The sequence below is a fragment of the Mastomys coucha genome, unplaced genomic scaffold (assembly GCF_008632895.1).
Source record: "Mastomys coucha isolate ucsf_1 unplaced genomic scaffold, UCSF_Mcou_1 pScaffold20, whole genome shotgun sequence".
In the NCBI taxonomy this organism is placed as follows: domain Eukaryota; kingdom Metazoa; phylum Chordata; class Mammalia; order Rodentia; family Muridae; genus Mastomys; species Mastomys coucha.
Genome location: NW_022196903.1, coordinates 19,924,656 through 19,951,899, shown reverse-complemented (window position 1 = coordinate 19,951,899; position 27,244 = coordinate 19,924,656). Strand labels below are relative to the sequence as shown.

The following is a 27,244-nucleotide window of genomic DNA, read 5'->3' as shown; positions in this document are numbered from 1 at the left end:
GTGTGGCCAGCCTGATCTACAAGGTATGTTCCTAGGACATCCAGGGCAACACAGAAAAAAAACAATCTCTAGAAAACTACATAGTAGTAGTAGTAGTAGCAGCAGCAGCAGCAGCAGTAGTAGTAGCAATGGTAGTAGTAGTAGTAGTAGCAATCTCTGACATAGATGTAGCTTCTTTTGGACACTTCATTTCATAGCCACATAACAAGTTCCAGGCCAGCCTTCTGAACTGAAACTCTAACTCAAAATAAAATAACTGTTAAAGACCTTGCTTTAGTTTGTATAAATCCTCACCTTTAATCCCTCTACTGGGAAAGAAAAAGATTTTTAAATAATGTGCATGAAGATTATGAAATTATATGAAAACCACTCACATCATTAATTGAAACACAGGTCATAAAATATAATGACAACAATACAAAATCATTTTACAAGGAATATTAGTAAAGAATACACAAAAAGTTTTCATCATATATTAAGGTGTTTATTGGTGTTTCCTTTGGTTATTCTTAAAGTTTTATAAATGCTCTATAATGATAATCACATAAACTTTCATATAAAAATTAATTTAATTTTTTAAATTGTTAATCTGTGTACATAATCATATCTTTCATTCATGTTATTATTAAAGCATTGTTTGTTTGTATAGTACATTTCAAAATTAAATGTTCACAGTCACCTCTAGCAAGCAGGGACCTGAGTTGAGAGAGTTAAGAAAGAGGAGAAGACATCAAGTGGTACCCCTTCTTTTTCAGTATCATCATATCCTTTTTGAGCTTCTCTTCCCATCGAATTTTCCTTATGGAAAGAAAATCGTATCCCCTCAGAGTGTTTCTCGAGACCACAGCACAATATCTAAGTGACTATAAATGATCCCTGGCCACAGAAAAAACAGCTTGACTTCTCTTTGGTGATCAGGAGATTGTCCTGGATCAGCTACCTTGCTAAGAACCCAGGAGTGCAAAGCAAATTACTATGCTAATTTGCTGAGATAAAATTATACTACTAAATTTCAGTTGATAAAGGGGATTCTAAAGAACTTGCTAAGACTTATACCACCACATACATAGTGAAAACCGTGACTCAAATCAGGTTCAAAGTGATTCTAAATCCAAATCTACTACTCAGCATTTAGATGGGGAGCAGTGGCAGACAAAGCAGCTGATTTTCCTTACACACTTTCTTTTCATTAAAAAAAAAAAGGTTTTGCTTTCAAAAGTCAGCATGGCTCCAGCTTTTGGGTCTCCAGCTCAGTGGATCCTGGACCTTGTTGTAGTTTGCAGACTGGTAGGGTCTGTGAGGGAAGAAGCTGATAGTTGGGATCTGGTTCCTGAACTCTCTCTTCCTAAGAAACCACATTGATAAATAATCCTGCCCTCCATGAGTTCATCAGGGAAACAGACACAAGTGAAGCCAAGGCTGGCACAGTAGCCCTGCATTTCACCTTCTATGATGAATTAGTTCACCCAGTTCTGGCTGAGTTGATCTGTCTGTTGAATTAGGTTGGTTACATTGCAACCAGTCCTTAAATAAACTGTTACCTAGAAAATGTGCTTGAAGTATCAAGCTTAGTATTCATTTGTATACTTGTGTTTATATAATTAGAAAAAGAATACAATTCTATTTAAATGTAATTGAAATATTCAAGTAAGAAAACAGTATGCATTGCTTTGTTCTCTTAGATCTGGTTTCTAACCTAAGTGTAGCAAATAAGGTAATAGGTTCCTATTTATGTTGTGGCACGTATGTTGATTTATAAAGCCTCTCAGAGGAACTCATAAGAGAGAAGAGTGTGAAATCCATCTGTTCCCTAACACCCTACTTAAAAGGATGCAATTCCCTTTAAAGTCAATTATGTCACAACTGAACTCTTTGATAACCTGCTAGAACTAGCAGACACATTGTTATTACAGAGCTAGAGGAAAGGGAAACCCCAGAGGGGCCACTGGTCTCTGTCATTTCTCTACAGTCAGCCCCCTCATATCCCTCATAACAGTGACACAGGAAATTCTCTGCCATCACAGCTAGGTCAGCATTTGACGCTCTTCCCTTCACTATGAATTCTCCATCCTCAGAGGCCTCTATGTGGTAACTTGCAGGGTTCAAATGGAGGTAATGAGCTGCTTTCCATGTCTTCCGTACACATCTCCCATTATTCTTGCAAAGATGATGACTGCATTCCTCAGCTGCTCTGGTCACATTGACTATGTAGCTGCCAAAATCAGAATTTACAAAGCGGTTCACCTTTGTACAGTTCTCCTGGAAAGGTTTAAAGGAAAAAAAAAGATGGATCAGAGGCAGCTCTTTAGACTGAACTAAAAGGATGGCTTTGTTACCAAAAGTTAGTAAACTCTTGAACTCTACTATGAGCCAAAGATCTCAGTACAGAAATGAGAAAGGCTCTAGACAGATGTTATAGTTAGTCAAATTAACTGAACCAGCAAGCTAGCCTGAGTCAACATGTAGGTCCTTGCCTTTTTTCAAGTCATACATTGTTTTCTTTCTCTCTCTCTTTCTCTCTCTCTCTCTATATATATATATATATTTCTCTCTTTCTATCTTCCTCTATTTCCTTCTTTCTTTCTACCTTTTTCTAGCTCTCAAGGTAATGAATAGTGTGAGACAGAAAGGAACAGACACAAAGCAGCAGCCAGGTCAGAGCAGATACTCCAGGCTACTTCTCAGAAATGAGTAGTTCTGTCTGGTCATGTTAGAATCTGAGTTGTAACATTTACTGATTTATTGTAGACCCTCCCACCTGTAGCATTCTGGACTTCTCTGCTAAGTATACTCAAACATAACCTGTGGTAGGTTCTACATTCCTACATACAACTAGACACAGGAAAGCTAGTAACACTAGATCATTTGTGTGTGTTTTCTAGTACACGTTCTACCTAGAAGTCACCTTGGCTATGTATGCTGTTTCCTGACAAAGCTCCATGAGTCCGCAGTTGAACCTCTGGTTCTCTGTATAAATGCCCATAGATGTGTGTGATTGCTATTCTTTATTGTCAACTTGACTACATCTGGAATTAAATAAAACCCAAATGACCGGACCTACACCTGTGAGAGATTTTTTTTCTTAACTAAATCATTTGAATTGGGAACCCACTTCCAATATGGATCTTTGAGGTGGGAAGGTCCACCTTTACTCTGGACCACATCTGCTGGCAGCCTAAATAAAGGACGTGAAGGAAGGGAACAAGCTGTCTTTATGCCTCCTTGCTCTTGCTCTCACTCTCACTAGCAAATCCAATCCTTTACTGACCTTAGAACTCTACTTCTTCAAGATTCTGACATATACTGAAGACAAACTGAGACATCCAACCTCAAGAACTGAACAACTACTGCATTCTTGAACTTTCTGTTGGTAGACAGTCATTGGTGAACTTCAATGTATGGATGTATATATGTATATATGAATGCAGGTGTGTATGTGTAGATGTACATATGTATGTATTCTATGAATATATGTGTATTATATTAATATATCATATGACCATATCTAATAATTTGATAAGTTCTGTTGCTCTAGACTCTAAAGTTCTAGAGAGGCCAGCAGGACTCTCTATAGGGAAAAAATACTTTCAGTGGGAACATTTAAAAGGTATCTGTTTTTTACTTCTGCAGATAGGATACAACATATTTCATGTAGTGGTCCAATGCAATAGATCTACCTTGAGAGAAATCTGTGGTGATCAATAACAGTTCTAATACTAACTAGCCTGATTAACTGTCACCATGCTTGATTTCCTTGCTTATGAATGGTCATTAGCTGACATGACCATTATGTGAGAGGATCCAAAGCAAACAAATAGAAAACCTTACTCTCTTTTTTTACCCCCCCATAGGAACAAATTTATTTTTAATAAAAAGTGAGCTATAAATAAGCAGAATGAACAAAAATTACACTAAACATACACACACACATACACAAACATACAGAGAGAGAGAGAGAGAGAAAGAGAGAGAGAGAGAGAGAGAGAGAGAGAGAAAGAGAAGTGGAGACAGAGAGATAAAACAATATGACACAAAAGGTCTACAATACTCATACCATTGAAATCATTTTATGTTGATCATCTACTACTAAGCATGGGGCCAATATTATCAGAGAAGTTTGCTCTTCCACTACATGTTAACTAACCCAGAAATGTACAATGTGAAAGAATTGGGAACACCCAGTACTAAATGGAATGTCTTCATCAGATCACTCCCATCAGTCTTCAGGGATGTATGTGGAAGCAGATGTGATGATTGTATGGCACCATGGAAACTGTCTTCCAGACCCATCAGGACTGGACCAAAGTACACATGAATTTACAGAGACTGCGGCAGCATGCACAAATCCAAGTGAGACAAAGGGCTATTGCTGAGATGGGGGAGTAGACTCAAGCTCCCAACCTTAGCAAGAATGTTTATTCAGACTTTATGTCTATACATCTGGTATCAGTACATTATGCATGAACCATGAATTATCAACAAAGCCAAAAACAAAAACAATATTCAATATTTTTTTAAATATTGAAACTAGCAAAAGAGCAGTCAGTTGAGAAGGCAGAGTAAGCTTGAAGCTTCACAAAAGTCAATCCCTGCAATTTCCCAGAATTTTCCCTTATCCCGTAGAAGAGGCTATCACCTAGAAACAAAGAAAGAGAAAAAGAAAGAGGGAAAGAGAGAGAGAAAGAAAGAACAAAAGGAGAGAGAGGAAGGAAGAAAGAAGGAAGGAAGAAGGAAGGAATGAAAGATGATAGATAATAGGTAGATAGATGGTTGACAGCAAGAAAGCAAGAGCAAGAGCAAGTAGGAGTGTGTGTGTGTGTGTGTGTGTGTGTGTGTGTGAGAGAGAGAGAGAGAGAGAGAGAGAGAGAGAGGGAGAGAGAAAGAGAGAGAAAGAGAGAGAGAGAGAGAGAGAGAGAGATTACATTTTTTAACATGACAGTTACCCAAAGTTGTGATTAGGGAAATACTAGCCTAAACAAACAATGTAGAAAGTCATAGTAATGAAATGAAAATGAGTATCCACATGAAACTAATATGTATGACTAATGATCTAAAATCACATTGTTATGTAGATCTACACTATTGTTGCACCTAGTTGATATCATACCAAAACATTGTGCTCAACTTAAGGAATTCAGAGACACTTCTATAAAATCTAACAAAATAAAACTTTAAAATTTAAAAAAGACATTCTGTTAAAAATTTAATAGAGACAGGGTGCATAAAAATGAACAACAACCAAATTATATTGAAAGCAAAGCACAGAATGGTAGAATCTAGAAAGACTTGATCATTAAATTTTTTAATGTGAATGTATTAATCCCCCTAATAAAATTATAAACATTGAATTAACTGATTTTTAAAATTTTTTATTGAAAAAATTTCAGTGCAATATACTTTGATTTTTCATACTATTCCCAACAGTTCATAGAATATATATGCAAGATATGATTCTTGATTTAAAGGCATTAAACAGGCTCAAAAAGTAAGGAAACTTCCTGAAGTAGATGTTAAGTCCCTATTACTGAAGATATTGTAGACTTTAGAAAGAAGGCCCAGATGCCTCTAAACTGAAATTGAAAGTCCCCTCCCTGAGGACTACCTTCCATGTTACCACACAGCCTTCCAAATAATGGAAACCACTAAAAGTCTTATCCAACTAAGATGTCTACAAACCACTTCACTGACCAATATAGTACCGTAAGCCTAGAGTGAAGTAGTGGCACATATACCTGGCAGTAACCAATTGCCCCTCAATTAAGACCCACTCATCAAAAATAACAACAGTCTTTTTACTGGAAACATAGCTAATTACTCAGTACTAGTGAAATCATGTTTATTGGAGAAAAATCTACTACTAATATACTAAACCAACATAATGTTCACATTTTTTTCTTTTTTTTATTTTATTAGATATTTTCTTTATTTACGTGTCATACGATATCTCCTTTCCCAGTTTCCCCTCCAAAAAGAACAAAAAACAAAAAACAAAAAAAAAAAACAAAAAACAGCAACAACAACAATCCCCTGTACCTTCCCCCTTCCCCCTGCCCTCTACCCCACCCTCTCCTGCTTACTGCCCCTGGCATTCCCCTACACTGGGGCATAGAACCAAGGGCCTCTCCTCCCATTGATGACTGACTTGGCCATCCTCTACTATACAAATGCGGCTGGAGCAATTAGTCCCACCATGTGTACTCTTTGGTTCGTGGTTTAGTCTCTGGGAGCTCTGAGGTTACCAATTAGTTCATATTGCTGTTCATCCTAAGGAGCTGCAAACCCTTCAGCTCCTTTATTCCCTTCTCTAGCTCCTTCATTGGGGACCTTGTACTCAGTTCAATGGATGGTTGTGAGTCTCTATTCTGTCTTAGTCAGGTACTGTCAGAGCCTCTCAGGAGACAGCTATATCAGGCTGGATTGTCCTTCCTTCAGTCTCTGCTCCATAGTTACTCTCTGCAACTCCTTCCGTGGGTATTTGGTTACCCCTTTTAAGAAGGAATGAAGTGTCCACATTTATGTCTTCCTTCTTGAGTTTCTTGTGGTTTGTGGATTGTACTTCATGTATTCCAATCTTCTGGGCTAATATCCACTTATTAGAGAGTGTATACCATGTGTGTTCTTTTGTGATTGGGTTACCTCACTCATGATGATATTCTCCAGATCCATCCATTTCCCTAAGAAATTCATAAATATTGTTTTTAATAGCTGAGTAGTACTCCATTGTGTAGATGTACCACAATTTCTGTATCCATTCCTCTGTTAGAGACATCTGGGTTGTTTCCAGTTTCTGGCTATTATAAATAAGGCTGCTATGAACATAGTGGAGCATGTGTCCTTATTACATGTTGGAACATCTTCTGGGTATATGCCCAGGAGTTACCACTAGCTGGGTCCTCTGGTAGTACTATGTCCAATTTCCAGAGGAACCACCAAACTGATTTCCAGAGTGAAAACCTTACTCTCTTAATACATGACAAATATCAAAGAAATATTTGTATTATGATCTCTATCTTTTCAAAGTTAATATTTTTAGACAGATCTGAGTACTAAGCACTGGTTTTAACTTTTATCCCGAATCTGGCTTGCTATGGAAATAATGAGAGCTTTGATTAGAGCAATCTCTACAGGAAACACAACAATATACCCCTGAGGTACTGACTTACCTCAGATGAAGTTAAATTCATGTCTCCCCAAATAACAATGCCTGCAGCGCCCAATGCAGCACTTTCTCCTATGGTACTAATTAGATCTTGCTGGATAGAAAAGAACAGAGTTAATCAGTCATTGGAAGATAAATCAACTCATCAGGAGTTAAGATTACAGGCTAAGACAAAATACTCCCTAGAAATCATCCCCTGTTTTCTTAGAGGAGCATAAATATAAAGTAGACTAATGCTTAGAATCACATTCTCTGACTGTATACAACAGTAGTGTGTGTATGAGTGTGTGTGTGTGTGTGTGTGTGTGTGTGTGTGTGTGTGTGTGTGTGTGTGTGTAGACAGTCTCACTGGGTAGCTTTGGCTACCCTGGAACTCACTCTATAAATCAGGCTAAACTCAGACTCATAGAGATCTTCCTGCCTTTGCTTGCCTCTGAGTACCTAGATTAAGAACACATGCTACTATGTCTGGTTAACATAAGTATTTTAATAGGCAGTAGTATTTTCAAATAATTTGTGTAGAAATAGTCACCAAAAGTTGTTTCCTTGAAGGTGACAGGGGACATTTACTCACAAGCAAATATATAAATGATAAACAGAATCTAAAGATTTTCCTTTTCCAGAGACAACCTTTTCTTCACCATACAGTCACTCGGGTGGCTTCTTGTCCTCTTGAATCAAGCCAGCAAATGTACAGTGCTTTATGTCTCCATACTCTGACTTTGTCCAGCTTTTTTATTTGGTCCCTGAAACTATATTTTATTTCAAAGTATTGAACATAATGGGGTTTATCCAAGACTCACCTAGCAATGACAAATCCACAAGTGTTTCTCAAATATGGTTAAGATAAAGGATATCAAGGTTTCAGAAGGAGGAATTTATGTTTTATCATTTAAAGACCATCTTAGTGCCTAGAGAAGATTGTGGACCAAGGAAATATAAGGGAGAAGTAAGAGTTGGGTATATGTTGTTGGTTTCCTAGCTTTTTAAAATTATAAATGTATTCTCTCTCTATTCTGGGTACTAAGCACAACCTTTTACTCCAGGGATAAATTTCCCTAAATAATAGAAAGTGGTTAGAAAAAATAAAAGCAAAAATATCAAATTGATTTTTACTTTGACCACCTCATCATAACATCAATATCTAGGATATTCTTCTTTGTCTGACACTTCTACAGTACATCAACCAAATTAATGGCCGTCTTTACAAAATTTTTACAGACATTTTTTGGAGATTTTTAAAATGTGAAGAGAGAGTTAACTTTAAACTAATTTACTGTTCTGGTTCCTATCCATTTCTATTCTCCAAGACCATACGATCAGACAGCCCACAGAACAGGGAGGGGAAGTTCCTTGGGGGCTCAAATGAGATGATGTACATAAAAGGGCTTTGAAAATGGTCAACTGTCTGGTACATGCAAGCAGAAGAGGAATCACCCATGCAGTGCCCAGATTGTAGGCTGCTCAATGTACATCTGTTGACACAAAGATGTAAGTAAAAAAAAAAAAAACAAAAAAAACAAAATGCAGACCACTGACTTGAAACAACCTTGAGACTAGCGAGATGATAGTCATACAGTGATCAGAAGAAAGTCTCCACGAGCCTGCGTAGGATTAAGGAAACATTACCAGAGGAGGGATGAGACATAGCATTGGCATCTTGTACTAAAGTCATTGACTTACGTTCACTAAATATGGCAGTTACAGATTTATGTGGTGAAAGTCATACCTTCTAAGGCTTTATTAGTTTATACCATTCCTTTGATTGTCATTATGAGAGTTTCCTGAGATAGATTGAAGACATAGTGAGTTTTTAAGCACATCTTGACCAAAGATAAGGAAGCAGTAACATTAAAAAAAAAAAGTGATTGTCATATTGATTCACTATAATCTGACAGAGATCAAATTGATAACTGAATCGCAGACCAGGTAAAGTCTGGGGATCAGGAAAGCAAAGACCCTAGGGAAGCCATCAAGAAAATGCCTTTGGCAGTGTACAAGGACCACCTAAGTGTTGGAGCCTCGTGGATAGTAAGAGGAAAAGAACAAAGTGGTTGAAGCAAAAATAAGCCTCTGGGTCCCAGTGTGGCCTCTGGCCTCTGTGCTTTTGCCCATGATCCTCAGATTCAAGTCATTGTTTTAGAAGTTGATAAGGACTTTGGTTACAGGACAAAAAGAATGAAACCAGTCTGGAATTAATCAGAAAACTTCCTCCATTCATGCTAGCTAGTTTCATAGTGCCAAGATTGGCAAGCAGGTTACTGGTAGAACAAAAAAAAAAAAAGACATCAATGGCCTTACCTATTATAGCAGTGGGTAAGATCCACCCACTAGTACAAGAAAGTCACATCTGTTAGAGGAGTAGTCGACCACTTTGCCCTTAGATTTGTAGCCCACTCAACATGAGGGGATTCATGTCTAGGAATGAAAACCTGGTCAGGGGCCTGTGGCTGCTGAGGTCATAGGTCTTAGACGTAAACCCATTGCCGCACTTTTTGGTCATATTGTCAGCCTGTCCTTTATCACTTGTATTTATTATACCCATAAATATATGCTATTCTTAACTTCAGTCAGAGGAGCTACTTTTGGCAATGGGCAATGATTCAAACAAATTCATAACTGTCTCAGTGTAGAGAATAAGAATCTATGAGTGTCCAACCCTAATTGGGACATTATATCCACACCCTCTACCATTCTAAGGTTTAGGAAACACCATGGAAGTGGGGACAGAAAGGATGCAAGAACTAGTAGGTGAGAAGGAGTGCTTTGAAATGCTGCCTTCTCTACATGGTATGGCTACTACACTTTCGAGCTCACAGCAGCTATGGCTTCCTGAACAAGATTGAGCTATTGAAACTTCTAGTCTAACAGGGGGCAGAGAGCCCATGTGGTTCCACTCCTACTTGAGAAGGAATTGGCAGTGGGTGGTTGTTGGAGAGAGAGGGAATTATTTGAGTTTGAGGCTGTAGCTCCAAGTAAGTTGCTAATGACCCCATAGATGGTCCCGTACCCATAAACAAGCAGATAGTGAGAGACCAGATCTTGGATTCAGACTCCATCTTAGAGAACCTGACCTAAGGTTGAACTCTCCAGCACTCGTTTCCAGGTGACTCTCCAACAAACCTGTGTCTCCAGGTTACAAGTCTGGCCCTGGCATTTCCTAACAACCACCTATCAAAAGGAAAACAGAAGTTAATTTTATGGTTTGGCTCCCAGCACCAGCCAATTATTTTAAAGGACAACAAAATGCCATAATAGTCCCCTGATCAGATGTGGACCAGGCTAGAAACAACTTTGATTGCTTGTCATGTCCTATAAAATCTTGACCAAGAGCTCAGGACTTCACCCTCCTGTCCTGCTGTGTCACATAAAAAGATACAAATGCAATTGCATTGGCATCGGCTCCTTGGTGATCTTTGGGGGCTTGCAATCAGGCACTACAATAACACTAACTAGACTAAATGTGATATTAAAAAAGGAGACTTAAAATGAGAGGGATATGTATTGAAGGGAACACCAGGGAGAGTTGAGGGGCAAAATGCAAGGTGGATATAATCAAATTACATTTTATGCATATAAGGGGGCAAAAGAAGTAAAGGGTAGGATGCCTAGAGGAATCATCTTTCACACATAGTTTTTGGTCCCTGGTCCTTACCAGAATTTTTATTAGAAAGTAGTGTACTAGTAGGAGACATAATGAAATAACAGAGTCACTAAGGAACTTACTTTATATTACTTACAGAAAAACATTTAAATCTTAAGCCACAGAAACACCTTTCATTGTTTTTATAGAGTATGATATCATATTATCTCTAGATTGAATTTATATGTTGGTAGTATGAGGCATCTTCACAGTGAAATGAGATGTCACTGCCTCTGAATTGTTCTCCCAAGCTATGACTACTGCCTGGGATTCTTAGATAGTCCATGGTTAAGTTCAAGGCTTTGATACTTGTTTTTAAAGTGATAGCTATTCCACATGTAGCTATCATTTGAATCTCTGAGGTGATTCACATTTTCACACACCTTTTCTTTTCTTATCTTTTATTTTTTTAATACTTTCTTGTTTTTAGCAAAAATTTTAATGTTTAATATCACTTATAATTTTTCCTAATAGAGTTAATAGTATTTTTAACATTTTAATCCCACTATAAGTTTAACACATTGACTACTTGTGTTAGGTTGGGGATCTTTATCAGCTCTTGGCCATATTATTGTCCCCCAAGGTCTATATCTTAAAGATACAGTTCCCAAGGAGTCTTAGAAATAGTAGTGCCTCCAGAGGGTTGTACCTACTAAGAGAGGTCCTAATGTCACAGCAGATCTACCCTCAGTGAGGACTATGGTCTCTTCTTTTTTTTCTCTTTCTTTCTTTCTTTCTTTCTTTCTTTCTTTCTTTCTTATTTATTTATGTTTATTTTCTCTTTATTTCCTGGCTCATCAGGTTCCATCAAGCGTTCTTGCTGTAACAGGCTGCTATCATCAGAGAACCACAGAAAACAGGGATCATGGACTAAAAGCTCCAGAATGGTGACCCCCCCTCAAAAAAACTATAAACCCTCTTCCTTTATAATTCAATCATGTCAAATAGTTCATTATAGTACTGAGAAGCTGACTAACATACTACCTCCTTCCAAAACTCTTGTCTTGTGACAACTGAATCACCCACCTTTCTACAGAGAAATGATAGTCATGCAAAATACAGGTGTGACAACAAAGTTTCAATACAGCCCTATGTATATATAACAAGTTAATGCAGAGGAACTTATTTCTAAATCAATAATATTCATTTCATGTGTGAGAATTTGGGCACAAGGCATTTGAAACCATGTCAAAGCAGCCAAAGACAAGCACTTCCATGTTGAATGACTAGGCATGCTGCTGTGACACCAATCAGAGAGCCACAGGGGTGTGGCACTGGCTGCCACGTGCAGGCTGCAGGAGTGATATCATTTTCTTTTTTTTTTTCTGTTTTTTTCCAACATAACATTTTTTATTGATTTAAGTTTTATTGCATTGTGATGAGAAAAGATACATGATTTCAATTTATGTGAATTTGTTAACATTTAAAAACATTTTAAATAAATAGAATTACATGAAGTTCTTCTTCCCCTTTTGTATCCCAACTCCTCTCAGAGACCCTCCCCTTCAACACCTGCAAAACCTTTCATTTTTTTATTTTGTCATATTCTTTAAATTTTATAAAATATTATAATAATAAAAATGAGTATTATGAAAATTATTTGATATAAAACAACAATCAATTGAACAGTCTTATGTAGATGCTTGTCTACAGCAATACTGAAAATACGTACATTTGTCTCAATATAAATTTGAAATAACTCCAAACATATTAACTGTATATTTTAAAATAATACATCACTACTAGTATTTTTAAAATGAACATAAATAGATAAATAGGTAAAGTCTTTTTTTTTTTCTTTGTTTTGGTTTTAGTAGAGCTTAAAATCTTGGCTCTTACTGTGGTACAAACCCAAAATAAGAACAATTCATAGACATTTGACTTCATTGTTATAAGGCTGTAGTTCAATGACCCTTACATCACTAAGGGATTTTACCTCCCTAGTAGCTAAGCTAAGAATTGACAGTTCTGCTGTGCCAAGGAGTGAATTGTAGGCATGATTTTTGGGTACAGATTCCTGCTATGGTCAAAGCTATTTGACTGGAATTATTGTCTTCATTCTCAGCCCTCAGAGAACAGGTTACATTCGTTTAAGAAATGGTGTGTGTATTAAGATGGTCTATCCGTGAAGTCATTCACCAACTATCTCAATGAACAATGGTTCTGCTTGGAGGGTGGCACAGACATTAGGTGAGAGTAAGAATCTGGTTCATTGGCTGTGGTAATTTTGAAAAGCAATCATCTTAGAGAAAGAGTAACTTATAAAGTCATCTTCTTCAAAATTGATACAATAGTATCAAACATCAAAGAAACCATTCAGTCCCACTCTTTGTTGTTCTCTTACAAACCACCTCCCAAGTTAATTGTCTACATTTCTTTTGGCTGTATAAAGTTTGAAATATGTAAGCTGTCATGAAAACCATAGTATACTGTAAAAACATCAAATAAACAATCCTAATAATAGAGAGGGGCTGAGATAGGAGAAGTCTGATTTCAAGACCATTATGTGGAACCCAGCAAGACACTGTCATGTACAAGCAAGCAGAAAGTGTATATGGATTGTACAATACTGGACCTTTTCCTTCAATTACCAAATTAGAGAGACCACTGGATGACAGCCAACAAATTTCTAATTCCTCATATTTTTGGATTTCAATCGATTAGGATATGTTGGTAATATTAATTTTCATATTAAGATATTAAGAAAAAGTAATTGTTACTTCCTGTTGTTTATGTTGTTAGAAGTGGAATTAGGTTTGTATGGGTTTGTGGAAAGATTACCTTCTTGCTTCTTCTAGAGTGTAGTTTTGTTCCGTATGTTGGTGTTTTCCATCTATTATCTTTGTAGGGCTGGATTTATGGAAAGATATTGTATAAATTTGGTTTTGTCATGGAATATCTTGGTTTCTCCATCTAAGGTAATTGAGAGTTTTTCTGGGTATAGTAGCCTGGCCTGGCATTTGTGTTCTTGTAGGGTCTGTATGACATCTGCCCAGGATCTTCTAGCTTTCATAGGCTCTGGTTAGAAGTCTGGTGTAATTCTGATAGGCCTGCCTTTATAGGTTACTTGACCTTTTTCCCTTACTGCTTTTAAAATTCTTTCTTTGTTTAGCACATTTGGTGTTTTGATTATTATGTGACAGGAGGAATTTCTCTTCTGGTTCAGTCTATTTGGAGTTCTGTAGGCTTCTTGTATGTTCATAGGCATCTCTTTCTTTAGGTTACGGAAGTTTTCTTCTATAATTTTGTTGAAGATATTTGCTGGCCCATTGCATTGAGAGTCTTCACACTCTTCTATACCTATTATCCTTAGGTTTGGTCTTCTCAGTGTGTTCTGGATTTCCTGGATGTTTTGAGTTAGGAGCTTTTTGATTTTTGCATTTTATTTTGACTGTTGTGTCAATGTTTTCTATGGTGTCTTCTACCCCTGAGATTCTCTCTTCTATCTCTTATATTCTGTTGGTGATGCTTGCATCTATGACTCCTGATCTCTTTTCTAGCTTTTCTATCTCTAGTGTTGTCTCCCTTTGTGATTTCTTTATTGTTTCTATTTCTATTTATAGATCCTGGATGGTTTTGTTCATTTCCTTTACCTATTTGATTGTGTTTTCCTGTAGTTCGTTAAGGGAATTTTGTGTTTCCTCTTTAAGGACTTCAAGCTGTTTATGTGTGTCCTCCTGTATTTCTTTGAGGAAGTTATTTATGTACTTCTTAAAATACTGTATCATTATTGTGAGAAGTGATTTTAGATCTGAATCTTGCTTTTCTAGTGTGATGGTGTGTCCAGGACTTGCTATGGTGGGAAAATTGCGTTCTGATGATGCCAAGTAACCTTGGTTTCTGTTTCTTATGTTCTTATGCTTGCCTTCTGCTATCTGTCTATCTCTAATGCTACCTGCCCTGGCTAAACCTGACTGGGGCATGTCCTATCTGTGATCCTGGAAGTGTCAGAACTCCTCAGAGTCAAGCTGTCTCTGTGATCCTATGATTCTGGGATCCTGTGATCTTGGGACCATTAGAGTGCCCCAGAGTGGAGCTTCCTCTGGGTGTTCTGGGAATGGCTGCAAAATTTGCACCCAAGATGTGCTCAGAGTACCAGCCCAGACAGACTGGAAGGAATCCATGCCACTGGGTTGGTGGAGTTCCTGTGTGTTTGGGTCCCCCTGGTCCCAGTTACTCCCAGTGTTGGGACAGATATGATGTCCTCCTCACCTCTGATCCTCTGATCCTGGGCATGTTAGAGCACCTGGGAGTGGAGCTTCTTCTGGGGGTTGTGCAAAATTGCACCCAAGGTCTGCTCAGGGCACCGGCCCAGAGAGTCTGTGATTTTAATACTTTCGATTGGTAATATTCAACAGACAGATTAATTATTTTAAGATATATTTCACTGATATGTCTCCCTTTTCATTTCTGATTTTGTTAATTTGGATACTGTCTCTGCACCATCTGGTTAGTCTGGTTAAGGGTTTATCTCTCCTGTTGATTTTCACAAAGAACCAGCTCCTGGTTTGGTTGATTCTTTGTATAGTTCTTTTTGTTGTTACGTGGTTGTTTCAGCCCTGAGTTTGGTTATTTCCTGCCATCTACTCCTCTTGGGTTGCTTCTTTTTGTCACACACCTTTTCTTATTTGATTTATATCATACTTCTGTTAGATCAGTGTGGTAGATGGTCCCCACCTCCACTCCCTGGTTGTTTTGTTTTGTTTTATTGATTGGGTTGGTGTTTTGTTTTGTTTTGTTTTGTTGTTGTTAACAACCAAGACAGTGGGTTCTGGGAAGGTTAAGAGATATACTATCCAATCCTAACTGTATGTATGCATGCATTCTAAAATGCAGACATAGGAGAAAAAAGTGGAAGCCCTTCATAGTCGTTCAGAGTTTGGAACAAATGAGCATCAGATATTTTTTTTTTAACTTATGAGTAGAAGTTTTTTATGACAGGTTGAATGCACTGGTGTGAATGTTGGTATTTTTAAACACTGGAATGAAAGCTCCCCTTTCAGAAGGAGACGAAGTCTAAATTCTGGTGATGCTTTCTGGGAAGGAAGAGTAGCATTTCTAAGCTGCTACTATTAAAAAAAAAAAAGTTACTTGAGCCATGTGCAATGTGCAGAATGTACCAGCACACTAAGCTGTCTTTCCAAATGAACATTGTTTTTTTAAATTTTAGAGTTCTTTTTTTCAAAAATAAATGAATCATCTCCTTAAAAAGGGGTATTATTAACCTAAATATACATATATGTATAATATAAATATATACTAGAAGTTAAAATAAACTTTCTGATATATATAGCATTTATATGATAATATATAAGCATATATATATAAGCATATAAATATATGGCATATTGTAACTTTCAATTCCAGAGTCATGGTTGTTCTATAAAAGTTGAGATAGCTTTTCCAAACCTTCCAGAAGGGACCTCTTGCCATTCTTGATTCATTTTCGCAGTTTATTTTGGGAATTAGTGTGAGTTTCACCTGGGAGTGAAGACATTCACCTTCTGGATAGTGTTGGAAACATAGCACTTTCTCTACCCCCCACGGATGCACGGCTTCTCCGTTGAATGAGCATGCACAGTAGAGCCCATACCTGAGTGTTTTCTAAGCATCCACCTGAGGCTGTCAAGCTCTCAGAACATCTTTTGTCTTGTAGCACAGGCTGGTCAACTGAAAGTTATAATAAGGAGAGAAAAGAAATGTCTCTGTTGAACTATCTCAAACCCTTTGATGGTGAGTAAAATGGAGAAATATTGTTCATCATAAAATGGGCTGGCTGAAACAGGCTGCACGTCTTCTTGGTGCGGAAATAGGTGAACCTTATACCCAGATGCACTCTTTCTCCTACAAGTTACTATTTAAGGGACTAGAGCAGCAAATGGAGAGAGAGTCAGGCTGAAAGTCACTTAGTTTAAAGGTTGCTCTTCTGGAACAGAAGATGAGATCTCTGGCAACATACATAAGTTGAGTGAAAATAATCCAGCACAAAAAGAAGCCTCTCAGAGTTTTAACCTGGGTTGCGAAAATATTCCTGGTTAACATTGAATCTACAAGTCCATGCCACTCTGTCAGATTTCCATTAGCAGATCAGAGAAGCAACTCTATCTAAGATGGCTCAGTCTACAGGCTTACATATTTTCTTTATATTTAGAATGTCTTTTCATTCTACTTTCACATGTATGGCCAAACAATCCCATTTTGAAACATCCTCTCTAATTTTTTAACCTTTTCACTACAAACTATTTTTAACAATCTCCTACAATAACCAGTCAGAGGGAATTCAGTAGCTGTTAGCATCATATGTTAGTTTTTTTCTACCTCTCTGTGTCCTTTACAAGGAATGCTAGTAAGAAAGATAACAAAATTTAATTTCCACAAAGGAAGAGTCTAAGCAGACCAGTAGTCTAGAAAAAAAATAAGACACTAGTTTTCCACTAACTGGGTATTTTTCAAAGGGCAAAATTAAGAAACAAATGTTTCTTTTAGATACAGAGGAAATTCTCTACTATGGGGCAAGGAGAGTCTTACCTTAGAAAGGAAAAGTAAAGGTTCCTCTTTGTAGCCCAGGCGTGTGTAGACAAATACAGGCAGAGCATAATCATGTGATGTCATGTTGGAAATCCTCAGTGATTCACGCACCCGAAATTGTGAGAAGTGCAAAGTGTTTTCACTGTCTGCAAAGGATTTCCTAACACTGACAGCAGGATAAAGGGCGGTACTGCTGTTCCAGAGCCAAGAGAGGTCGTTGTTCCTCAAAACTTCCTCTTCTGGACATGACCCAGTATAGTTTGTGGCATAAACATTATAGTTATGGCAATCAGGATATAAATAATAACCCCAAAGGCCCTGGGGTCTGCTCTTCACTCCCAATCTGATAGTTTCTTCCATGAAAGCTTTTGCGCTTTTCTCAAAAGTTGCTTTGGCTGAATATTCAATATCAGCAGCAGATATGTTCTCTTTCATATCAGAAATAAGAGTTCGTGACTTCTGTCTGTAGATATCCTTTGTGTTCCAGTTCCGGATCCACTGTGGGCGCCAATATTCCCAGTCTATAACAGCAAGTCCACTGAAATTTTCAGAAGGGATGTAATGATTAATATCCTGGGCAGCTTTTTCCAGGTGTACTTGTAAGCTTGTGTTTTGGGGAAGACCACCATTGATGGGTACTCCTTCTGATGTATACCATGGGTAATATCCCAATTTGTTGACGTAAAATATGACAACATTTTGCCCCCTGTCTTTGAGCCGAGGGCTTCCAATCATCTGAAACACTTCTAAGTTCAGTGTTAAATTATATTTTATCAAACACAGGTCTGTTGGAGCATTCCAAGCAGCAATAAAGGGTTTCCTTTGATAAACTGGAAGCCGGGCAGGTTTTAGGGGTGAGATAGACTTCAGGATAAAAAGTATGAGCAGCCCTGATGTAAAATGTACTGGTTGAACAACACAAAGTCTTAATTGTCCTTCAGACAATAGTTGCATCATAAGATAGAAACTTACACTACCTCTTCTTCAACGTAATTCAAAAGGCCTGTGGAGAAATTTAGTTTTCCGTTAGTGATTATTTCCAAGAGGAGGGATGCTGTTACTGTTTATTTATATTTTCAAAGAAGAATTTATTTTAAAGTTAAAACAATTCTGATGAATGAACTGAGATGTAAAATCAGTGTCATGATCAGGTTTCTACTCAGGGATAAGCAAAGGGATTCAAAAAGTGACCAAGGGCTACAAAGCCTGTGTGTCCACAATAAAATGTAAGTAAGATGTGAGGTTTATAATGAAAAACAGATGTGAAATAATACCTACAATCACTCTGAAAAGCTTGCCAATATCAGCATTACACTTAAAATGCTTTAATTGCTTTATTACAACAATTATGTAACAGTCTGTAATTGTTCTTTTCTTTCACAAAAGAGGAAACAAAGAGAGAAATGGAGTGCTCTGGTTGAAGCCCCATTACATGAAAGATGAGGCTATGCAAGCAAATACTAGAGAACATGCTTGATGGGTTAGCATTCTGGCTGTGAAGGACATAAGAAGACAACCAAGGTCAGTGGCTAGGAATGACGCAGTGGAGGCACACTCGGGGTGGATAAGTAAGAGATGGAGAGTTGTCCTGTTACCCCTTTTAGCCTTCTGGGACAAACTACAAAAGAATTTCTTTTAGGTAACTACAGCAAAGACCTGATTGATGTAAAGTTCTGTTGGACCAGGGAAACGGTATGCCTTTATGCTTAAGTACACCACCATGATGTTAAGACATGTAGCAGACATTTGCTGATTAAGTGCCCAGGACACAGATCCCTTTCCCCTTCCTCTGTGGTGAATTCTGCACAACATGGTTTTGGTGAAACGTGGAGTGAAATAAATATTGTTGAGTAATTTGATAGGTTACTTAGAGGTTTTATTCACTTTAGTATGCTAGACCTGAAAAATACTATGAATTTTGGTTGGTGACCTCTGGTGGTTAAAATGATAATTACATACAATGACTGAAATTCACATAAGTCAGAAGACATTTCACAGGAAGAGCCTCTATTACAGTTTCTGATTTGAAATAAAACCTACCATATGTGAACAGAAAAGTTCTGAACCACAAGAACCATGTTGGCACAAAACAGCGGAATCATTAACATTAGACGCCCACCAAATCCAGTCTCTTCTGGTTCTGGACAAAGAAAAGTGTGTGTGTGTGTGTGTGTGTGTGTGTGTGTGTGTGTGTGTGTGTGTGTATGGGGGGATGGAATATGGGAATGGGTGAATTTGTATGTGTGCACAAGTGCATTTGCCTCCTCACGAGTGTGTGAAGACCAGAGGCCAATGGCCACTATCTTGCTTTATCACTCTCCATCTTAGCTCTTAAGACAGTAAGTACTTCTTTCTGAACCTTAAACTCATTAATTCATCTACATTTCTGGCTAGTGCCCTTTAGGATTCCACCTGTCTACATTCCCTCAGTGCTGGGGTTACAAGTGAGTTCCATGGCACCTACTTTTATGTAGGTGCTGAGGAATCCAAACTCAGGTTCTCATACTTCTGCAACAAGCGTTTTTCTCACTGGACCATCTCCCCACCTCCAAGATGTGAGAATTTTATCACCATTATCAACACCACCCCTTAGACTCTTTGAATCCCAACCAAGATCTCAGTTCAAAACCTAGAGTAGGATGCATCTAAGTGGTTTTATCCAAATCAGCATCAAAGCTCCACTGAAAGCTGGAGAAGCATCTGGACTTTAGGGCTTATTTAGTGAAACAACATTTCAAAAGTCCTAAAGTAAACTGATACATTCAAATGTCATGTTTTAATTAAGTATCTTTATTCATTGGCTAAACCTCTACAGCCTGAAGATGAATAACATTACTCTACCCATTAACATACAACTAACCTTTGCTTCAAACTTCCTCAGGTCCCCTTCCCCTCCTCCCCTCATCCCTGTAACCACAGCCTCTGCTTCTGAGCCCTACTATATCTCAACCGGTTGAAGACAAGATCGCTGCCTGACTACCACACCTGATCAAAATCATCCCATAGCAACCTGCCTTTGCTTTCTGGTCTCCTCATCCTCCTCTCATGAAGGCCTATTTCTTTAAACAAATCTTTAATTGGTGGAATTGAGGAAGATTTGGTAACATATTGACAGTATAGATGAGTGAGGAGTTTAACCTGGACTTGTCCCCTAAATTCTGTCATCTGTTTCTCTCTGTTTAAGAGCCAGGTTTATTTGGGAACATAGGAGAAAACATTTTGGAGACCTTTACACAAGAGCAAAAGGAAATAGGTTTCTTGTCAGATCTCCTCTTCCCATAGATAAGGGCATACTCAAGAAAGTTTCTTTACTACTACACTGTGATTTTTGGCTTCACAGTTCTCATGTTGCCCACTGAAAGATGAATACTGTAAAGGTAACAGAAAGATGAGATGTGTTTCTAGGACTCCTCCCTCCCCCTGTCAAACCTGGATCTTACTTACCTCCTTGTTTTTCTCTCTCAGATAATGAAGAAGGTGAGTGGATGTTCCTTGGGTGGACACAGGTCTGCCACATACAGACTGGAGTCAGTGAAGGAGCCACTCTCCTCTCACCAGAACAGTTGTAATAAACTATGTTTAAAAATCTAAAATGAATAAACCAACACTCAGAAGTTGTTGAAACCATTGAGCTTACTGTCAGATGGGGATAATTTCATAGGCTAGTGAAGATATGCTAGTTCATTGTCAAGCCATAATAAAACAAGTCAGTGTAAGGCCCCCTTTAAATCTTGGTCAAGCATGGGAGGTGTTGGTGGCAGGGTTGCAATGCACAAATACCAAACACATCTGTTGGGGAGGAAGGAATGACTCCAAGAATGGTTCTGCTTTTGTGGTTTTCTATTCATTTGCTTGTTTGCAGTCTCAGGAATGGAACCCGAAGTTCTGCACACAATCACTCTTCTTTACCTACACATTTACTCTCTCTGGGTATATACCCCCCTACCCACTCTTAGACTCTCTCAAGTCACCCACAAAGTTGAAGTCTTACAGATAGTTCTCTCTGACATCATTTTGCCCATGGTGCCTAAAGATATAAACATTCTGTCTCTTGCATAAGCAATAAGCCCCCTCAATTGAGTACTAGTGTGGCCTAATGGTCTTTGAATCTCTGGACCCTAGGTGAAGGCAGAGAAACTTAGCATTTATTCAAGCAATATTTTCATAAGAAAAATTGAACCTAGTTCTGAAAGGACCAGGATGACTATAAAGAAGTTCTCATGATGACCCCAAAAGACTGTTGATTCAAAGGGTTATAAGTAACAGTCTCACAGTGTTTTTAACAATCACTGCATTTAAATATATACATATATTTATATTTTCTTCTTTGGTTCTGATGAGAAATAAATGTAGAGCATTGTACATGTGCATAGAAAACAGCATTCTACCCCTGAACTATATCTCTACCTTTGTTTATTTTTTTCTTGGTTGTGTTCAAATTTTGTATTATTTTTGTTTGGGAGACTAGATCTTTCTTTGCAATGAGGTTTACCTTGACCTCTAATCTTCCTGTCATCATATCCCAAGTGCTGGAATGAAACTATGTCTTAGTCTTGACTATATCTCCATTGCTTTTCTTTTTTCAATCATGCAGCAAAGACAGTGATCATTAAGATTACAGCAATTACCCAGCAAAGATTTTTAAAAGCATACACTCCCAACACCATGATAATGCATTACAGAAGAAATCTAATGTACTAATTTTTAACCCTTCTCTTTCTTTTACATGGTATTGGGATTTATTTTTTAAATACCTTTTTAAGATGTCAAGTGAAACCGTAAAGGTTGACAGAGATTACCCTAGAGCTCCCAGTCTCTTGGGAATTCAACAAATGTGATTTTACTTTCAAGCTCTCAAAGAAAGTACAGTTCATTGTGGTGTCTTATTGAATATTACAAAACACATAAATATTTATTAAACCGAAAAACAGAGTCGAACTGGTGACCTCCAAGCTGCACCCACAATTCTGCAATAGTAAGTACTAGCTTACAGACCAGTAACATTTTACTGGAGCAACAACCTGTAAAGGCATGCTTTTTCCTTATGAATTCCTTCCATTTTAAATGTGATAGCTCAGTGACCTGGGTTTGTGCCTGCTCAGAAAAAAAATAGGTAGGTAGATAGATAGATAGATAGATAGATAGATAGATAGATAGATAGATAGATAGATAGTTTCTCAATAGGTTTTTCTCCATAATTTTTAATTAAATATTTAATATCAATTGTACTGTAATACAATCCATTTTATTACTGTGTCTCTTAAAGATCCATAATTTATAAGTGTCCTGAATTTATTATAAGTCTATTTCATATCATGATCAGAGAATACCAGTATGCCTTCTTTTTAACAAATTCTAGAACTATTGTGACATCTGTGTTCTATAAAACTTCTTCCTTTCTATTCTTCTAAAAAATAAGCTTAACTTTGTAAATGTATAATATTGACCATTTAAGTGTCTCCTGTTACAAAGCTACTTCCTCTGGGGGTTAGCCTTCCTTCATAGAGGGAGTATTGGTACTCACAGGGCTCCAAAAATTCACAAGAAATTCATAAGAAGTGCAAAGCCACTCCACAAAGCTCTGTAATTCGCAAATGGCTGCTGCGGAGGAGACCTCTCAGTGGTGAACATGCATGCAAGTTGCAAGAGGAACTTGTTGTACTGCTTTGGTGAGTAATCACCCATCATCTGGAGACTGTAGAATGGGAGGGAAGCTTCTTAGTAATAGGCAGCTGCCCAAGAGTCATTCATGTTCCAGAAAGCAACTTCTTACCTATGTCCTCATAAGCATCCCCAATAGACTCATTGGTTGATCAAAGATAGATTTGGGTGGGAACCTGTCTTTGGTCTGTTGGTGTTCTCTGATTGGAATAAATACATTTCTATGAATCCCCTCAGGAAAAGTCACATACTACTAGAAAATGAAACTTTCACTATGTTTCAGTATGAGAAGTCATACTTCTTTGTGAAGCAGAGCCATTTTATGTTTTTAAGAAATGCAATCTGAGAGAGAATATAAACTCGGATTCTCTGGCATAAATATGTGGACTCCTGCTCACTCTTTGCCTCTCTGAAATCCCGTGTCACACTCCCTGGTTGACTTTCCTTAGGGCCAGCGTTCTTATCCCACACAGTCATCTCACTGAATTGAACAGATTGTGGGCATCTTACAGCTATGTTCTGGCCTTTCGTATGCAATTGATGCATGCCTGATCTTACAGTGTTCTTTGACTTTATAACCACCTTCTCTACTTGAAATATCTCTATCAGCCTTCAGTACACTTGATGGTAAGTTAGCAAGTTCATTAAAGCTACCTAATCTGAAAAGATTTAGATTTTCTAAACAAAGAGCTAATGAAATAATGCTCATATGTACTTTTCTTAGTTTTTTAAGGTTTATATTTCAAGGGATTAGTTACATAGATATTTCATCTTTGTCTAAGTCCCTGGGCCTAGATGTTCAGCATCCTTTCAGGGTTAATGAGAAACTCTGATGTTGCAACTAAATGTGCCAAGTTGTAGTTTCAAATAGTTCATGCTATCTATGAACTATGAAATAGTTCATGCCAGATCAATTAAACTCCTGACAAAATAGCAAACAGTTAACTATTCATTGTGTACATTTTTAAAGGTTATTAGATAGCTGGATCTCTACTTTAGGTTTGGTACTTGTAACATTAGTAAAGAAAGTGAGTTTCTATATTAGTTATAGAAACATAAGTTAATCATCAATTTAAAAGAAATAATACCCTTTCAAAGAGTTTTAACTTTTTACAATAAGTTTTTATTTCCCCTAGAATTGTGTTCTGGATAGTTACAAGCCATGCAGCTTGAAAACAAATAAATTGTCAGGTGGTGGGTGGTGCACAACTTTAATCCCAGCACTTGGGAGGCAGATGATCTTAGTGAGTTGGTTCAAGGCCAGCCAGGTCTACAGAATTTCAGGACAGCCAGCGCTACACAGAGAAACCCTATCTTGAAAACAAAAAGAAAGAAAAGCAAAAAGTAATAAAGTAATGTGGAATTTTAATTCCCCCAAGCAATATGAGAGGATCTTCTCACATGGGGAAGAAATTGAGAAATGTACAAAGCACCAGTTCTGAGCTGCACTGACATTACCATAAGTGGTTTTGAAATGTCTATACAAAGACAGAAGGAGTCCCAGACTGGAATAGCGAGTTCTTGACACATCTGACACTCTACCACAGAAACATTGCCTCATGTGTTGTTGTCATTCCATTTTGTGAAAGAATCTTAGAAAATACCTTAACAATTAGGAAGAAGGTTCACATAGACATGCTCACATACATATATCTTTCTAAAAAATAAAAGACAAAAGTACAAAAGAAACTACAAAATGGTATGAGAAAGACAGCCAGAGATTGTTCTCTACCCAGTCACTTTCAGAGTAGCCAGATAAAATTTAAACTTATTTTTATGATAGAAACATCTGTTTTCTGAGTCCGTTCAAATATTGCATGTTTCCTAAGAACTGTAACATTTGCTATAAACAGCAGCCATCCAGTATTAATCATTACGGTATATCATTATAGAATAGATTACAAGACATTACTAAAGGTTATAAAAAGTATTTTATTGAATAAACGTACCGTTACTGCAATGGAAATTGTTAGCATGAGGAATTCTTTACCACTATTAACTATAAAATGATTCAAGTGGGTAGCTCTCTAATAAACCTGTATTACAACCCTTTACTAGGCCTGCTTTGTGGAATACCATTTAAGACACCAAAACTTAAGGCAGTGCTACATGATACAAAATCTAGCTTTTCAGAGAAACTAAAAACATAAAAGAAAGTAAATCAGCTTGACTAAACATAAAAGTGAGAATATTTTCAAATACAAACATATCATGGATAAAAATCATTAAACTTAATTTACAACTACCAGGAACAAATACATTTTTAAGATACTGGATTCCCAAAAGTAGTTTATATTAAAGAAGGTACTTCAGTGAACAATAAAGTTAGCTAAGAAAAGAAAGTGGAATATTCAGGTAAGTGAAGATTAGTTTTCTTCTAGCCATTGTAAGAAGACATTTTGAAAAACAATCTTTAAAATTTTTTTCAGACAGAACATAAAGTATAATTTACCTTCACTTTTGTTTGCCTGCTGGTCATTTATTCACCTGCTCCGGAGCAGTGGCTGAGCAGCAAGGATGCCCCACTCCTCCCGGAAGCCTGTCATTACAGGGCTGACTCAGTCCTCCAAGCTAAACAGGAGGCTTGCATTAAATCTCTTTATAATCAAAGCCAGGCTCCCTTCAAACTACCTTAGTATAAATGAGCATTGCTTTCTTAAAATATCCAATTTAAATTTGCTGACCTGAGTGAGCAGGGAGAGAAGAAAACTGATTGGGATTTCAGTGGGAAGCAGTCAAGAGGACTGTGCGGCTAAGATTTCCAGAATGAAGAGCAAAAGGCATTCAAAGGCTTGGTGTGCCCTGTGTTATTTTAACAAACAGACCCTCATGTGCTGGCCTCAATGACAGAATAACTGACCCTTAGTGGGGCATTCCTTTTCATCCTGAGAAAATGTATGAATCAACCAGAACGAGTAGCTCAAGGTGGTGAGCTGAGCTTGTCTTTATGTAATATGCCATTCTCTGTTCCCAGTATTAGACAAAATAAATATAAAGCTGAATACAAGAAACGTGGAGTGGGTGGAAGGGAATTATCAGAGCTATCAGTTGGAATATTGCTTACAGATCTCACAACAGCCAGACCTCTTTGGCATTCCCAAAATATGTAGAGTGTCAATCAGGACTGATATCTGACCTCAGAATATTTAGACAGCTCTTCCTCGAGAGGGCTCTATTTGTGATTTGGACCAAAGACAAAAGCATGGTTTGAATGCAGAAAGATGGTCTCCCTGGTGAGCACAGAAAGCAGGAGAGACTGACCATTGAGCTCTCTGGGAATTACACTCTTCTCCCAGGAAAATTCCCTCCTTCCTTTGGTAATTATGGGAGTTCCTACCAACCCCAATGTGTTCCACTCACCTGCACCAGATGGAATGCTGCTTGTCTACTTGCCCCAGTCTTTATCTCAGAGATCTCCCAGGCAGTACAGAATTCTGTTGAGTAATTCAAGCACAGGAGTTAAATTCCTATGACAGATTTTTCAACTACTTGAGTCCTTCACGGATATGATGACCAAGGACTACCAGAGTCATAATACTAACCAACCGTGTGAAAGAGAAGAAATTAAGAAAGTGAGCAACTGAAACTAGAGAACAGGGAAGGGAAGATGAATTGCATAACTGTGGCAAAAAGAAAAGAAAAAAGAAAAAGAAAGTGTTGTGATGGCTATTCCTGGTTGTCAATTTGATTACATCTGGAATGAACGACAACCAGAAATGGAAAGACCTGTGACCCAGATCTTAAGGCTGGAAAACACAGGCTTCTGACCCAGATCTTGACGTGGAGATCTTGAGGTATAATGGCCATGAAAAGCTTAGGTTAGGGCAAGTACCTAACCTAGTACATGGTTTTAATCACAGGAGACTTAGGAAAGCAGATCTCTGAGTTCAAGGCCAGCCTGGAACAAGGCAACTTCTAAACCCAAGCAGCTAGGATGAGGATCTTAAAGCCCATCCCAACAATGACACACTTCCTCCAATAAGGCCACACCTCCTAAGAGTGCCACTCCCTGGACCAAGCATATTCAAACTATATATCTATCAAGTCCACAGAAGAAGGATCCTGAGTTCAAGGCCAGCATACACAGCATAAGACTAGGTGACCCTGTGTCACAAAACAATCGAGCAGTAACAAAAAACAACATTTTTACAGAGATTTAAGGTGGTGCTAAATCTGCTACCAAAACTAGACTCCATGAGGAAGGAAGAAAAACATGTACCCCACCACCCCCAAGAGATCTTTGAATTCAGAGG

At 37.8% G+C, this 27,244-nt stretch overlaps 1 protein-coding gene across 3 annotated transcripts; it reads right to left on the bottom strand.

Moving 5' to 3' along the window:
* Nucleotides 1-462: 462 nt before the first annotated feature.
* On the bottom strand, nt 463-26,427 carry Hyal4 (hyaluronidase 4). 3 transcript variants are annotated; one of them, XM_031380775.1, is made up of 6 exons: nt 26,352-26,427; nt 25,444-25,530; nt 20,775-20,917; nt 17,331-18,333; nt 7,164-7,253; nt 463-2,259 (listed from the first exon to the last, which is right to left on the bottom strand). In XM_031380775.1, the coding sequence occupies exons 4-6, from the start codon at nt 18,285-18,287 to the stop codon at nt 1,858-1,860; spliced, it is 1,449 nt and encodes a 482-aa protein (XP_031236635.1). In that variant the 5' UTR covers nt 18,288-18,333; nt 20,775-20,917; nt 25,444-25,530; nt 26,352-26,427; the 3' UTR covers nt 463-1,857. The 3 variants fall into 3 exon arrangements, with proteins under 3 accessions (XP_031236635.1, XP_031236634.1, XP_031236636.1); XM_031380774.1 differs by having other exon boundaries at nt 25,444-25,562; nt 26,352-26,388; XM_031380776.1 differs by lacking the exons at nt 25,444-25,530; nt 26,352-26,427 and adding an exon at nt 22,855-23,004.
* Between the last annotated feature and the right edge of the window lie 817 nt (nt 26,428-27,244).

Bases quoted from the DNA above. Each gene is read 5' to 3' on its own strand.
- Hyal4 (XM_031380775.1), bottom strand. From the start codon at position 18,287: ATGATGCAACTATTGTCTGAAGGACAATTAAGACTTTGTGTTGTTCAA. The intron at 7,254-17,330 runs GTAAGACTCTCC...TTTTCTATCCAG, and splicing joins CTTTACTTTTCCTTTCTAAG to CAAGATCTAATTAGTACCAT. The intron at 2,260-7,163 runs GTAAGTCAGTAC...AAACCTTTCCAG, and splicing joins TGAATTTAACTTCATCTGAG to GAGAACTGTACAAAGGTGAA.